Below are 16,319 nucleotides of genomic sequence, written 5' to 3' on the forward strand. Positions count from 1 at the left end.
AAGAACACAGGATAGGAGTGGAAAGGGTGTCTCACCAGATGATGGTGCAGTACAGCACTGACACAATAAGCAGGCTGAAGACCAGGTGCCAGCAGTAACACATAGTGATAAACATCATGTTGTTATGGTCCTTCTGGTCCCACTCTGCACCGCTGGGGGAATACAGGACAAACCCAATCTGGAGGGGGGCAGAGATAAGAGAGGGTTAGAGGATGGAGACTGTTCCAGGGTTTATTATGCTGTAATAGGCTCAACTAGATGGACACAAGCCGCTGCTATGGACGAAAACTGGAAAATCAGGCTGGAAAGTATCTATACAGTATGTATACAGTACACAGAAGCTAATGGTATGTGGTATGATGAATTTATTTCCTGAATTTGGCTCTAGTATTTGAACCGTTTTGGATGTAAACTATTATGACCCCATTCCTGAAAGCTAAGACTCTCTGGAATGTGGATGTGCTCTTGTTCCCCTCTATGATGATCACAGGTTGCGTTAGAAGGGAGTGTCACAAAAAAAAAGGCAATTAGGCCCCTCTAAGAATATAGTTGAAAAGCCTTGTCATAGCCCTTCTAAGGATAGCCATTACACTCCCTATTTAGTCTTGCTCTTGTGACTGACTGGGTTCAAACCAAGTCTCCTGCATGTCACAAGACTGTTAGCCCACTTAGCTAAAGCCCATAGGGATGAGTTCAGGAAGATAACACAAGTCTTCAAGTCTCCAGCAACGTTGCTCATCAAAAGAGTGTGGTTCATCGAATCACCTCAGTTACATTTCACCCCCCTTTGACCTCATACTCAGAGATCAGGGCACCAATATAACTGACTAGGCTTACTGCACAACAACAACACTTTCTGTGGCAACCAGAAGCAGAAGGATCCATGCACGTGATGAGCAATCTTGCCTGAGACCTGAAGACGTATTAAGACGTATTAGTTTGACTGATGGGGTTCTAACCAATGTTCCCTCTAAGCTCCCCCGGGACTACCGTGCAGGAGAAATATCAGCTCGCACAGAAAATCACGAGATTGAACTTCACTCAACTTTCTAGAGTTTTCCCCCTTAGTTAACACTATCAACGTTTCCCTTTACTGTGGGGATTGTGATCGAATCAACTCAATATCAGCCACTTTCAATAAAACATACTGAAACAAAATGAACTATGCAAGAGATTTTGTTGCTGGCAGAGTGCATCGGAGTAGGATTCCATTGCATTGACAGTCACGACTCAGGCCCGTACTCTACACAGACCGGTGCAGCATAACTGATCAGAGCTGCAGTAGGTCTATATGCAAATCGACCATTGCCATATATGGCTCTGTGCCATTCATTGTGAACTGGACTATGTTTACAGCATGAGTGGTCATGAGTAGATGTGCTTGTTTTGAGTTCAAAGCCAGAGCTGCATGTAGCCGTGTTTGTACATTTGTTCATTTCCTTTGCTAGTTAGTGAGTTATTAGCCCAGTAATAGATCATTGGATGTCAGCAATGGGGGAGTGATTACTTCCTACTAGAGCACAAAACATGTACATTTCTAGCCACCTTTGAAAAGCCAGGTATTGTTATTGACCAAATACTTATTTTCCACCATAATTTGCAAATAAATTCATTAAAAATCCTACAATGTGATTTTCTGGATTTTTTTTCTCATTTTGTCTGTAATAGTTGAAGTGTACCTATGATGAAAATTACAGGCCTCTCTCATATTTTTAAGTGGGAGAACTTGCACAATTGGTGGCTGACTAAATACTTTTTTGCCCCACTGTAACTAAAAGCGGGTACAGCCTCAGTGTTCACAGTAAAACTGTAACTAAAAGCAGGTACAGCCTCAGTGTTCACAGTAAAAGCAAAACTGTAAAACTGTAACTAAAAGTGGATACAGCCTCAGTGTTCACAGTAAAACTGTAACTAAAAGCAGGTACAGCCTCAGTGTTCACAGTAAAACTGTAACTAAAAGCAGGTACAGCCTCAGTGTTCACAGTAAAACTGTAACTAAAAGCAGGTACAGCCTCAGTGTTCACAGTAAAACTAACTAAAAGCAGGTACAGCCTCAGTGTTCACAGTAAAACTGTAACTAAAAGCGGGTACAGTCTCAGTGTTCACAGTGACACTAACTAAAAGTGGGTACAGCCTTGGTGTTCACAGTAAAATGTTGTCTACCTCAGACCAACCTACTGTCGGCTCCTGGAGAGAGAGAAATCTACAATTAAAACTGTCCACTGTATCACTTGTCTCCAGGGGTGTTTTGACTGTACTATGTGGGAGGTATTTGGTCTCGAGGGGTGTTTTGACTGTACTATGTGGGAGGTATTTGGTCTCGAGGGGTGTTTTGACTGTACTATGTGGGAGGTATTTGGTCTCGAGGGGTGTTTTGACTGTACTATGTGGGAGGTATTTGGTCTCGAGGGGTGTTTTGACTGTACTATGTGGGAGGTATTTGGTCTCGAGGGGTGTTTTGACTGTACTATGTGGAAGGTATTTGGTCTCCAGGGTGTTTTGGCTGTACTATGTGGGTGGTATTGGGTCTCCAGGGGTGTTTTGACTGTACTATGTGGGAGGTATTGGGTCTCCAGGGGTGTTTTGACTGTACTATGTGGGAGGTATTGGGTCTCCAGGGGTGTTTTGACTGTACTATGTGGGAGGTATTGGGTCTCCAGTGGTGTTTTGACTGTACTATGTGGGTGGTATTTGGTCTCCAGGGTGTTTTGACTGTACTATGTGGGAGGTATTGGGTCTCCAGGGGTGTTTTGACTGTACTATGTGAGACGGAGGTTAATCTTCCAGCAGGACAATGACCCTAACCATACTGCTAAAGCAACACTCAAGTGGTTTAAGGGAAAACATTTAAATGTCTTGTAATGGCCTAGTCAAAGCCCAGACCTCAATCCAATTGAGAATCTGTGGTATGACTTTAAGATTGCTGTACACCAGCGGAACCCATCCAACAGGGACCTGAAGCAGTTTTACCTTGAAGAATGGGCAAACATCCCAGTGGCTAGATGTGCCAAGCTTATAGAGACATACCCCAAGAGACTTGCAGCTGTAATTGCTGCAAAAGGTGGCTCTACAAAGTATTGACAAATATTTTGCCACTTCAAAGTGGTAGGCAAGTTATGTAAATCAAATGATACAACCCCCCCAAAAACACATTTTAATTCCAGGTTGTAAGGCAACAAAATAAGGAAAATGCCAAGGGGGTGAATACTTTCGCAAGCCACTGTAGGGTTAGTGAAAGTAGGCCTGTCTACCCAGGTTTAGTGGAAGTAGGGCTATATACCCAGGTTTAGTGGAAGTAGGGCTATATACCCAGGTTTAGTGGAAGTAGGGCTATATACCCAGGTTTAGTGGAAGTAGGGCTATATACCCAGGTTTAGTGGAAGTAGGGCTATATACCCAGGTTTAGTGGAAGTAGGGCTATATACCCAGGTTTTAGTAGGGCTATATACCCAGGTTTAGTGGAAGTAGGGCTATATACCCAGGTTTAGTGGAAGTAGGGCTATATACCCAGGTTTAGTGGAAGTAGGGCTATATACCCAGGTTTAGTGGAAGTAGGGCTATATACCCAGGTTTAGTGAAAGTAGGGCTATATACCCAGGTTTAGTGGAAGTAGGGCTATATACCCAGGTTTAGTGGAAGTAGGGCTATATACCCAGGTTTAGTGAAAGTAGGGCTGTCTACCCAGGTTTAGTGAAAGTAGGGCTATATACCCAGGTTTAGTGGAAGTAGGGCTATATACCCAGGTTTAGTGGAAGTAGGGCTGTCTACCCAGGTTTAGTGGAAGTAGGGCTATATACCCAGGTTTAGTGAAAGTAGGGCTATATACCCAGGTTTAGTGAAAGTAGGGCTATATACCCAGGTTTAGTGAAAGTAGGGCTATATACCCAGGTTTAGTGGAAGTAGGGCTATATACCCAGGTTTAGTGAAAGTAGGGCTATATACCCAGGTTTAGTGGAAGTAGGGCTATCTACCCAGGTTTAGTGGAAGTAGGGCCCAGGTTTAGTGGAAGTAGGGCTATATACCCAGGTTTAGTGGAAGTAGGGCTATATACCCAGGTTTAGTGGAAGTAGGGCTATATACCCAGGTTTAGTGGAAGTAGGGCTATATACCCAGGTTTAGTGGAAGTAGGGCTATATACCCAGGTTTAGTGAAAGTAGGGCTGTCTACCCAGGTTTAGTGAAAGTAGGGCTATATACCCAGGTTTTTAGGGCTATATACCCAGGAAGTAGGGCTATATACCCAGGTTTAGTGAAAGTAGGGCTGTCTACCCAGGTTTAGTGAAAGTAGGGCTATATACCCAGGTTTAGTGGAAGTAGGGCTATATACCCAGGTTTAGTGGAAGTAGGGCTATATACCCAGGTTTAGTGGAAGTAGGGCTATATACCCAGGTTTAGTGGAAGTAGGGCTATATACCCAGGTTTAGTGGAAGTAGGCCTGTCTACCCAGGTTTAGTGGAAGTAGGGCTATCTACCCAGGTTTAGTGGAAGTAGGGCTATATACCCAGGTTTAGTGGAAGTAGGCCTATCTACCCAGGTTTAGTGGAAGTAGGGCTATCTACCCAGGTTTAGTGGAAGTAGGGCTATATACCCAGGTTTAGTGGAAGTAGGGCTGTCTACCCAGGTTTAGTGGAAGTAGGCCTGTCTACCCAGGTTTAGTGGAAGTAGGCAATGCTAGAGAGACAAACAATGACTCAATGACTGACCTGCCAGAACCAGCTCCATAACCCCCCCCCCCCTCCCTAGAGAGACAGACAATGACTCAATGACTGACCTGCCAGAACCAGCTCCACAACCCCCCTCCCTAGAGAGACAGACAATGACTCAATGACTGACCTGCCAGAACCAGCTCCCTAACCCCCCCCATAGAGAGACAGACAATGACTCAATGACTGACCTGCCAGAACCAGCTCCACAACCCCCCCTAGAGAGACAGACAATGACTCAATGACTGACCTGCCAGAACCAGCTCCATAACCCCCCTAGAGAGACAGACAATGACTCAATGACTGACCTGCCAGAACCAGCTCCCTAACCCCCTCCCTAGAGAGACAGACAATGACTCAATGACTGACCTGCCAGAATCAGCTCCCTAACCCCCCCTAGAGAGACAGACAATAACTCAATGACTGACCTGCCAGAACCAGCTCCCTAACCCCCTAGAGAGACAGACAATGACTCAATGACTGACCTGCCAGAACCAGCTCCCTAACCCCTCCCCCCTAGAGAGACAGACAATGACTCAATGACTGACCTGCCAGAACCAGCTCCATAACCCCCCCCTAGAGAGACAGACAATGACTCAATGACTGACCTGCCAGAACCAGCTCCTAACCCCCCCCCTAGAGAGACAGACAATGACTCAATGACTGACCTGCCAGAACCAGCTCCATAACCCCCCTCCCTAGAGAGACAGACAATGACTCAATGACTGACCTGCCAGAACCAGCTCCCTAACCCCCCCCTAGAGAGACAGACAATGACTCAATGACTGACCTGCCAGAACCAGCTCCCTACCCCCCCTAGAGAGACAGACAATGACTCAATGACTGACCTGCCAGAACCAGCTCCCTACCCCCCCTAGAGAGACAGACAATGACTCAATGACTGACCTGCCAGAACCAGCTCCCTACCCTCCCCTAGAGAGACAGACAATGACTCAATGACTGACCTGCCAGAACCAGCTCCCTAACCCCCCCTCTCTAGAGAGACAGACAATGACTCAATGACTGACCTGCCAGAACCAGCTCCCTAACCCCCCTAGAGAGACAGACAATGACTCAATGACTGACCTGCCAGAACCAGCTCCCTAACCCCCCTCTAGAGAGACAGACAATGACTCAATGACTGACCTGCCAGAACCACCTCCCTACCCCCTCTCTAGAGAGACAGACAATGACTCAATGACTGACCTGCCAGAACCAGCTCCCTAACCCCCCTAGAGAGACAGACAATAACTCAATGACTGACCTGCCAGAACCAGCTCCCTAACCCCCCCCTAGAGAGACAGACAATGACTCAATGACTGACCTGCCAGAACCACCTCCCTAACCCCCCTAGAGAGACAGACAATAACTCAATGACTGACCTGCCAGAACCAGCTCCCTAACCCCTAGAGAGACAGACAATGACTCAATGACTGACCTGCCAGAACCAGCTCCCTAACCCCCCCCTAGAGAGACAGACAATAACTCAATGACTGACCTGCCAGAACCAGCTCCCCTGCAGGATGGTGAGTGATGCTCTCAGAAGCTCCAGCAGCATGTTTCCTCTGTGGAACACCTCCAGAAAGGACACCATGGCCTCTCCAAACACACAGAACAGCAGCAGCTGGTGAACATGGACATCTAGCATGGCTCTGCCGTGGAGGTGGTACAGGAAAAGGAACCCTGGGAAACACAGAATAAACAATCAGTAGTGCGTTGGTGCACCGGTTCACGCATTACAGCCCCATTAACTTGAATAGAGATGTCCATTTCTAGTGGTGATTCGATTTCTATGGCTGTAACACTGCATGTGAGCTAGCTAACTAATTACCAAAGCCTATTACCTCAGGACATCTCCATCTCCCCCGCCTGCCCAGACCTATTACCTTCTATGAAGAAGGCGATGGCCAGCATTAGTCTGTCGAGGGCCAGTGGAGCAGCGTCGGTGGTGTGTACAATCAGAGACATGGCTCCAGCCAAGCCAAAGAAGAGGTACATGGTGGAGTGCTGCCAGTTATGGAGTCTGTCCCAGTGATGCTCGCTGTAGTCATACAGGTGCAGCCGTGGTCCGTCTGCTACAAACTGCTCCGCCAGCATCCCTGAAGAACAGAACGTCAGGATTCTCTTAAACGTCTCAGAGAAAAGATCCTTGGTCTTTTAGAAACTTCTAATCATAGTCTCCCTCTGCCATAAATTACCATCAACAGTCCAGCAACAATGTCTCATCCTAAAATGATCATTTCAAAACATCCTAACACTCCCAGTTTGTCTCCTCATCTCCAGTGTTGTTTAACTACAGACAGTACCAGCTAGTTTATGGTGAATTTTCTAAACTCTTAGTACAAAGCTCCAAACTGGTAACACTTGTAAAGCAGCCAGACAGCACATTCAAAACCTTTCATTGTGCATTCATTTTGTTTTGTAGATATCTTTCACCACACGACCATTGATCCAAAATCTTTACTGTGAAACATTGGGTTTAATCACCAAAACACAACATAATGATATCTTCTCAATGTAGTTATTTTAACAACCAGTTAATCCAATAGCAAAAAAATGTAAGATACTGTCATGCCGCTCCCCCTCTCCAGCACTCAATGTCACTGGTCTACTAACCACCGGTCCATCATTACACACATCTGGACTTCATCATCACCTTGATTACCTTCCCTTTATTAGCCTTCAGTAGCCTCGGTCATCAGGCATTATTGGTTTGTTTTCATTCACGTTCTGTACTCTTGTTTTTTAATCTGCATTCTTCATTATTAAACTCACCTTCTGCATCTGCTTCCTGACTCATGGCGTATACGTGACAGAATACTGCCTCACGAAGAAGCAGCAGAAGACATCTCCCAGACGGTCGGTGAACAGGGACACTCTGTCGACATCCCGATCAGCTGGCGCAACTGGGTGCGGCTATGGATGGTACTCTGCGTCCTTCACCGCCTTGACACCACCCGAGAGGATTCACCTACAACAAGTGGAGGGCCTTTTACCTCGAGTCGTCCCAGCAGAGTAGCAGGTCAGCGAATATTCCAACTCCGGCAGGGTGCCCAGACTGCTGCAGAGTACACCCTCACCTTCCGGACCGTGGCAGCCTCCAACAGATGGAACCAACCGGTGCTCTGCACCCTATTTCATAGGGGACTGCGTGTGGAGGTCCGGACGGAGTTGGCATACAGGGACAGCAACCTTTCCTTGGATGCACTCTTCGCAATGGCCACCCGTCTGGGCAACCTACTTTAGGAGCGCCGGCAACTCCTTCGTCCCTCATCCTCCACCTTTGGCCGTCTCAAGGCAGAGCCTGAACCCATGGAGATAGGGGTCATACACTTCTCTGCGGCAGAGCATCGTCACCAGAGACAGCTGGGGCTGTGTTCCTATTGCGGTCAGATGCGGCACCAGCTCCAGCTGTGTCCTGTGTCGTCTGGGGCAATGGGATTGCCCCGTGATCATCCGTCTCCCAGGACAGTCGTGAGTATACCTTCATCATCGTTTTCCGACAAACCCTTCCTGGTTCTCTTCACTGGCTGGCTGTCCCTCATGTGTTGTCTCTACAGCTCTAGTGGACTTATCCGCAGATTTTTTTTGGGGGGGGACAGCCGTTGGTTTCTTCCATGGTGTCTTCCCATGAACACCATGCTTGTTTAGTGTTTTATGCATCGTAGACTTGTCAACAGAGATGTTACCATGTTCCAGAGATTTCTGTAAGTCTTTAGCTGGCACTCTAGGATTCTTCTTAACCTCATTGAGCATTCTGCGCTGTGCTCTTGCAGTCATCTTGGATCAGGATGGCCACTCATAGGGAGAGTAGCAACAGTGCTGAACTTTCTCCATTTATAGACAATTTGTCTTACCGTGAACTGATGAACATCAAGGCTTTTAGAGATACTTTTGTAACCCTTTCCAGCTTTATGCAAGTCAACAATTCTTAATCTTACGGCTTCTGATATCTCTTTTGTTCAAGGCATGGTACACATCAGGCAATGCTTCTTGTGACTAGGAAACTCACATTTTGTGAGTGTTTTTTATAGGGCAAGGCCACTCTAACCAACATCTCCAATCTGGTCTCATTGATTGGACTCCAGGTTAGCTGACTCCTGACTCCAATGATCTTTTGGAGAAGTCATTAGCCTCGGGGTTCACATACTTTTTACAACACTGTGAATGTTTAAATGATGTATTCAATATAGAAAAGAAAAATACAATAATTTGTGTGTTATTAGTTTAAGCCCACTATGTTTGTCTATTGTTGTGACTTGAAGAACAGATGAAATTTGATGACCAAGTTATGCAGAAATCCAGGTAATTCCAAAGGGTTCACATACTTTTTCTTACCACTGTATATCATACTTGTTATGTTTCTACTTTACAGACATATATTTTCATTAGTAGTAGTAGTTATCATAATCTGTAGTGGACAAACCAGTTTACATGTCAAATCTATAAGTTTACCAAACGTTTAAGTAATAGTAAAATATTTTTAACAAAAGAGAATCATATCAAAAGTGAGCATCTCATTGTGTTTATATGAACACGTATTGCAATGTTAAACATGTATTTCAAGATTAAATACTGACTAAGTTGAATGAAAAAGTAACTGTATAATTTTGTGTGTTGCACGTAGTCAATTGAAAATGTTGGGCCTCCCGAGTGGTGCAGCGGTCTAAGGCACTGCATCTCAGTGTTGAGGCGCCACTACAGCCACAGGTTCGATCCCAGGCTGTGTCACGGCCGGCCGTGACTGGGAGACACATGGGGTGGCACACAATTGGCCCAGTGTCGTCTGGGATAGGGGAGTGTTTGGCCGGGGTCTCATTGTGCTGTGGCGGGCCGGGAACCTGCAAGCTGATTCGGACGGTGTTTCCTCCGACACATTGGTGCGGCTGGCTTCCGTGTTAAGCGAACAGTGTGTCAAGAAGCAGTGTGGCTAGGCAGGGTCGTGTTTCGGAGGATGCATGGCCCTCGACTTTCACCTCTCCTGAGTCCGCAGGGGAATTGCAGAGACGAGACAAGATCAGAACTACCAATTGGATATCCTGAAAAAAAGGGGGAAAAAATGTGCCTCAAAACATATAATGTGGATACTCAGGGTGTTGATGCTCACCAACCACGGAGAAGAAGAGGGTGACTGATCCCTCGATGACTTCCAGGCGGCGCTGTGTGGATCGGCTGGCCAGGCGGGTGGAGGTGGAGCCCAGACTCTTGTTCCTGAGGGTGGCGTACCATAGAGAGTACTTTCCTGCCCACCACAGACCCGCGATCAGGAAGAAACTACCTGGCAATGCATGGCCCTTAAAACTACCCATAATCCTTCACTGGAATACCTGGAACACAGAGAGAGGGGACGGACGGTCATCTGGTGATGAGAAAAGTATCTTATTCTTAGATTGGGCAACAAGAAATGTGGTGTTAGTGGTTCAAACTTTTTATAATCCCGTATCCCTTCAAACATTCAAACTCCAGCTGTGTACCCCCTCTAGCACCAGGGTCAGCTGTACCCCCTCTAGCACCAGGGTCAGCTGTACCCCCTCTAGCACCAGGGTCAGCTGTACCCCCTCTAGCACCAGGGTCAGCTGTACCCCCCTCTAGCACCAGGGTCGCACTCTCAAATGTTGTTTTTTTGCCATCATTGTAAGCCTGCCACACACACTATACAACACATTTATTAAACATAAGAATGATTGTGAGTTTTTGTCACAACCCGACTCGTAGGAACAAAGAGCTCTTATAGGACCAGGGCACAAATAATAATAATCAAGAATTGTAACAACTTTCATTAGAAGAAGGTGAAGACCAAGGTACATGTTCATATTATTTATTCTGACTGACCACTGAATACAAACTAACAAAAAGAATAGCCGAAACAGTTCTGCAACAAACACTAAACAGAAAATAACCACCCACAACTAACAGTGGGGAAACAGGCTACCTAAGTATGGTTCTCAATCAGAGACAACGAAAGACAGCTGTTCCTGATTGACAACCATACCCGGCCAAAACATAGAAATACAAAACCTAGACATACAAACATAGAATGCCCACCCACATCACACCATGACCAAACAAAAAATAGAAACATACAAAGCATGGTACGCCACCCGCAGGGTAGCCTAGTGGTTAGAGTGTTGGACTAGTAACCGAAAGGTTGCAAGTTCGAATCCCCGAGTTGACAAGCTACAAATCTGTCGTTCTGCCCCCTGAACAGGCAGTTAACCCACTGTTCCTAGGTCGTCATTGAAAATAAGAATTTGTTCTTAACTGACTTGCCTAGTAAAATAAAAAATAAAATAAAAATCTACACTCAGGGCATGACAATAATGTTGTGGCAGGGTAGCCTAGTGGTTAGAGTGTTGGACTAGTAACCGAAAGGTTTCACACACAGTCTGTGCCTGTATTTAGTTTTCATGCTAGTGAGGGCTGAGAATCCACTCTCACATGGGTACGTGGTTGCAAAGGGAATCAGTGTCTTAACATCGCGATTTGCCAAGAGGATACTCTGAGCGCAGTCCAATCCAATCATCTGGCAGTGGCTTCTGATTAAATTACATTTTCACAGAACTGCTTGTTGCAATTTCGATGAGGCTCTCTGGTTCAGATATCGGTAAGTGGACTGGAGGCAGGGCATGAAAGAGATAACGAATACAGTTGTTTGTGTCATCCGTTTCGGGAAAGCACCTGCGTAATTGCGCACCCAACTTGCTCAGGTGCTTCGCTTTATCACATTTGACATTGTCCGTAAGCCTGAGTTTATTTGCACACAAAAAATTCATACAAAAAATTCATACAATGATGGAAATACCTGTGTGTTGTCCTTGTTAATGCAGACCTAATGCGGGCCTTACTTTTTTTAACCATTTATCCATTTTCGAGCAAAAGGAATGAGCAATAGCTACGTTCGGCTACATACGGACCGTTAGTGGAATTCCCGCAAGAGAGCAATGGTTAATGTGATTGGATGTTCATTATTTGACTAGGCTACCTGTATTTGACATTGTGTTGTTATTTCGCTGAACACTAGATGGTTTAATTTTATTTTTGCCAGTGAAACGAGGCTCCTCAGGCGAGAAAAAAACCTCTCCCAAATGTATTGCCCCGTTGGAAAATCTAAACGGACTGTTTGAAAATGGGATTTAATCACATTTTTATTTGGTGTACCCCCAAAGGCATTGTGTATAGCCCAGTTTGAGAATAGCTGCTATAGATAGACATTGGTTTTACCAGTACGGCCACTCATTCAGTAACTGTTGAGAATTGTTTGGTCTGTTAAAGGAGACCAGAACCAAACAGCTCTGTTAAAGGAGACCAGAACCAAACAGCTGTTAAAGGAGACCAGAACCAAACAGCTCTGTTAAAGGAGACCAGACCCAAACAGCTCTGTTAAAGGAGACCAGAACCAAACAGCTGTTAAAGGAGACCAGAACCAAACAGCTCTGTTAAAGGAGACCAGAACCAAACAGCTGTTAAAGGAGACCAGAACCAAACAGCTCTGTTAAAGGAGACCAGACCCAAACAGCTCTGTTAAAGGAGACCAGAACCAAACAGCTGTTAAAGGAGACCAGAACCAAACAGCTCTGTTAAAGGAGACCAGAACCAAACAGCTGTTAAAGGAGACCAGAACCAAACAGCTCTGTTAAAGGAGACCAGACCCAAACAGCTCTGTTAAAGGAGACCAGAACCAAACAGCTGTTAAAGGAGACCAGAACCAAACAGCTCTGTTAAAGGAGACCAGAACCAAACAGCTCTGTCAATGGAGACCAGAACCAAACAGTTCTGTTAAAGGAGACCAGACCCAAACAGCTCTGTTAAAGGAGACCAGAACCAAACAGCTCTGTCAAAGGAGACCAGAACCAAACAGCTGTTAAAGGAGACCAGAACCAAACAGCTCTGTTAAAGGAGACCAGAACCAAACAGCTCTGTCAATGGAGACCAGAACCAAACAGCTCTGTTAAAGGAGACCAGAACCAAACAGCTCTGTTAAAGGAGACCAGAACCAAACAGCTATGTTAAAGGAGACCAGAACCAAACAGCTCTGTTAAAGGAGACCAGACCCAAACAGCTCTGTTAAAGGAGACCAGAACCAAACAGCTCTGTTAAAGGAGACCAGACCCAAACAGCTCTGTTAAAGGAGACCAGAACCAAACAGCTCTGTTAAAGGAGACCAGAACCAAACAGCTGTTAAAGGAGACCAGAACCAAACAGCTGTTAAAGGAGACCAGAACCAAACAGCTCTGTTAATTTCTGGCTCAGAGGTTTGACAATGGTCCCTCTCCCTCATGGTTGAACATTGAAATGCTTGAGGTAAATGATGACACTGGGGCAGATTTGTTTTACAAATGGGACAGAAAATCTATAAAAACCATCACAGACAACCCTTTAATCATACATTCTGTCCTACATTCTGATCAATAGATTGATCCCTATGCTTTTCCAGAATAGTAACTTTAGACCATGGTCTGATAAGGGGATCACTCTTCTGGAACATTGTTACGAGGAGGGAGTTCTTATGTCATTTGATCAGCTGAAACAGAAATACCACTTGCCTAACAGGGACTTCTTTAGCTACCTACAACTACGAAACTTTATTAGGGTGACTCTCAAGGGACAATGGAACCTACCTAAGATGTCACCTATTGAACAACTCTGCCACGCAGACCAACCCCTGTTCAAGACCATTTCCCGTGTATATGATGCTCTTATGTCAGGACTAACACTGCCTGGGCTAGATAAACCCCGACTTAAATGGGGCAAAGATCTGGGTATTGATCTTGATGAGGATCTATGGAGTGACCTATGCAGGTATGGTGTTACATCCACATTGAACTCCAGATACAGTTTAATTTCCTCCATCAGCTCTATATCACCCCATCTAGACTGCACAAGTTCAACCCAGATATCTCCTCCCTATGTTTTAGATGTGGCTCAGATGAAGGAACATTCCTCCATTCCACTTGGCAGTGTTCAAAACTACACGGTTTCTGGCAGGGGGGTATGCGATACCATATCCTCAATTCACGGGGTTGCATTCCCTTTAGACCCGGAGGTCTGTCTACTGGGTAACTTTACTAACACCAATCTTAGGCAAAGCCATACTATAAAGCTAACAGAAATAATGCTAGTGATTGTCAAGAAATGTATTGCCTTGAAATGGAAATTGGATTCCTCCCTGCCAGTTGCAATGTGGCTATCGGAAGTTAATAGTTGTATCCCTTTGGAGAAAATCACTTACTGCTTGAGGAATAAGTTAAAGACATTTTACAGAATTTGGCAACCTTTCATTGACTATATGGAGAATCTCCCCCCACATCTCATTGATTGAATCTATATATAATCCAACCTTTTATTGACTATATGGAGAATCTCCCCCCACATCTCATTGATTGAATCTCTATATAATCCTGACATAATGTTTCACAGGTAATGTAGAATATGTAGCCTACGGCAGGTGATCCAATGTCTCGTTATTTTTTAAATTTTCTTATTGTATGTTTGTTTATATAATTATTATTATTATTTATTTTTGTTACGCTCGTCTGTTACTGTCACTTTGTCCTATCGTTGTCTAATATCTTTTCACTTTTGTTTTGAATGTTCTTAATTGGAAAATGCAAAAATAAAATATAAAACAAAAACAAACAAAAACAGCTCTGTTACGCCCACAAATCACTCATCTACACCTGGACAGGTGAAAAAACAGAGGAACTTCAAAGCTGGCTCACTTCTGGTTGGGTGGAGGCTACTGGGTGGCTCCACCTACCCAAGAAGACTCCAGACTATAATCGCTGCCAAAGGTGCTTCAACAAAGTACTGAGTAAAGGGTCCAAAATGTTTTTTTTTACATAAATTTACAAAAATGTTGGAGTTTTGTTTGTAGATTAATGAATTTAATACATTTAAGAATAAGTGTAATGTAACAAAATGTGGAATGAAATGAAAAATGTGATACTACCTACTAGACGTTGGCTAGCTGTTGGCTAGCTAGCAGAGTCTCCTATGTTAAGGACGACATAAAACTACACACTCTAAACTACACAATTATCTTGGATACGAAGACAGCAAAGACAACTATGTAGCTAGCTAACACTACACTAATCAAGTCGTTCAGTTGAGTGTAATAGTTGTGCTGCTAATCGGTAGACGGTGGACTAGCTAACGGTGGACGTAGCTGGCTAGCTGCAGGGCAGTGTAGACTGCGTTAGGACGACGAAATACGATAATTACGCAATTATCTATGGTACAAAGACGGCTATGTAGCTAGCTAAGAAGAAATTGCTAAGATTAGACAAATCAAACCGTTGTACTATAATGAAATGTAATGAAATGTAATACTACCTGCGGACCGAGTGCAGATGCGACATGTTATATATACATTTGCAAAAATGTCTAAAAATCAGTTTTTGCTTCATCATTATGGGGTATTGTGTGTCGATTTAATGAAAGGGAAAAAACAAATGTGGAATAACTAAAGGGGTCTGAATACTTCCCGAATGCACTGTATATCTCTGGATAAAGAGATCCCAGTCATGCAACCGCAACATATCTATTAATTGGTCTATTTACATCTCAAGTCCTGAGTCTTTCATCCTTTGTTCCCTTGAATGAATATAATTAGTTGAGAGACAGACAGACTTAGCAGAAGCTGATAAACGAGAGGAAAAACAAACTCATGGACTAGACTCTATACAGTAAAACTACTGACGGACTAGACTCTCTACACAGTAAAACTACTGACGGACTAGACTCTCTACACAGTAAAACTACTGACGGACTAGACTCTCTACACAGTAAAACTACTGACGGACTAGACTCTCTACACAGTAAAACTACTGACGGACTAGACTCTCTACACAGTAAAACTACTGACGGACTAGACTCTCTACACAGTAAAACTACTGACGGACTAGACTCTCTACACAGTAAAACTACTGATGGACTAGACTCTCTACACAGTAAAACTACTCATGGACTAGACTCTCTACACAGTAAAACTACTCATGGACTAGACTCTCTACACAGTAAAACTACTCATGGACTAGACTCTCTACACAGTAAAACAACAGATGGAATAGACTCTATACAGTAAAACTACTGATGGACTAGACTCTATACAGTAAAACTACTGATGGACTAGACTCTATACAGTAAAACTACTCATGGACTAGACTCTCTACACAGTAAAACTACTGACGGACTAGACTCTCTACACAGTAAAACTACTGAAGGACTAGACTCTATACAGTAAAACTACTGATGGACTAGACTCTCTACACAGTAAAACTACTGATGGACTAGACTCTCTACACAGTAAACCTACTGATGGACTAGACTCTCTACACAGTAAAACTACTCATGGACTAGACTCTCTACACAGTAAAACTACTCATGGACTAGACTCTCTACACAGTAAAACGACTGATGGACTAGACTCTCTACACAGTAAAACTACTGATGGACAAGTCACTAGACTCTCTACACAGTAAAACTACTGATGGACTAGTCACGAGACTCTCTGCACAGCAAAACTACTGATGGAATAGACTCCCTACACAGTAAAACTACTGACGGACTAGACTCCACACAGTAAAAATACTGATGGACTAGACTCCACACAGTAAAA

The 16,319-nt window shown here is 44.4% G+C and overlaps 1 protein-coding gene across 1 annotated transcript in view; it reads right to left on the minus strand.

Annotated features, from left to right (window-relative positions):
- The window catches only part of tmem45a (transmembrane protein 45a), a 41,909-nt gene that overhangs the window by 8,425 nt on the left and 17,165 nt on the right, over window positions 1-16,319 (minus strand). The window contains exons 2-5 of the mRNA XM_065009458.1: window positions 9,810-10,029; window positions 6,589-6,801; window positions 6,201-6,385; window positions 36-178 (exon numbers count right to left, since the gene is read on the minus strand). Of these exons, the coding sequence (XP_064865530.1) occupies window positions 36-178; window positions 6,201-6,385; window positions 6,589-6,801; window positions 9,810-10,011 (743 nt within the window). The 5' untranslated portion in view covers window positions 10,012-10,029. The remainder of the gene's footprint in view (window positions 1-35; window positions 179-6,200; window positions 6,386-6,588; window positions 6,802-9,809; window positions 10,030-16,319) is intronic.

This window comes from Oncorhynchus nerka, linkage group LG25, assembly GCF_034236695.1.
Source record: "Oncorhynchus nerka isolate Pitt River linkage group LG25, Oner_Uvic_2.0, whole genome shotgun sequence".
NCBI classification, from domain to species: Eukaryota; Metazoa; Chordata; class Actinopteri; order Salmoniformes; family Salmonidae; genus Oncorhynchus; species Oncorhynchus nerka.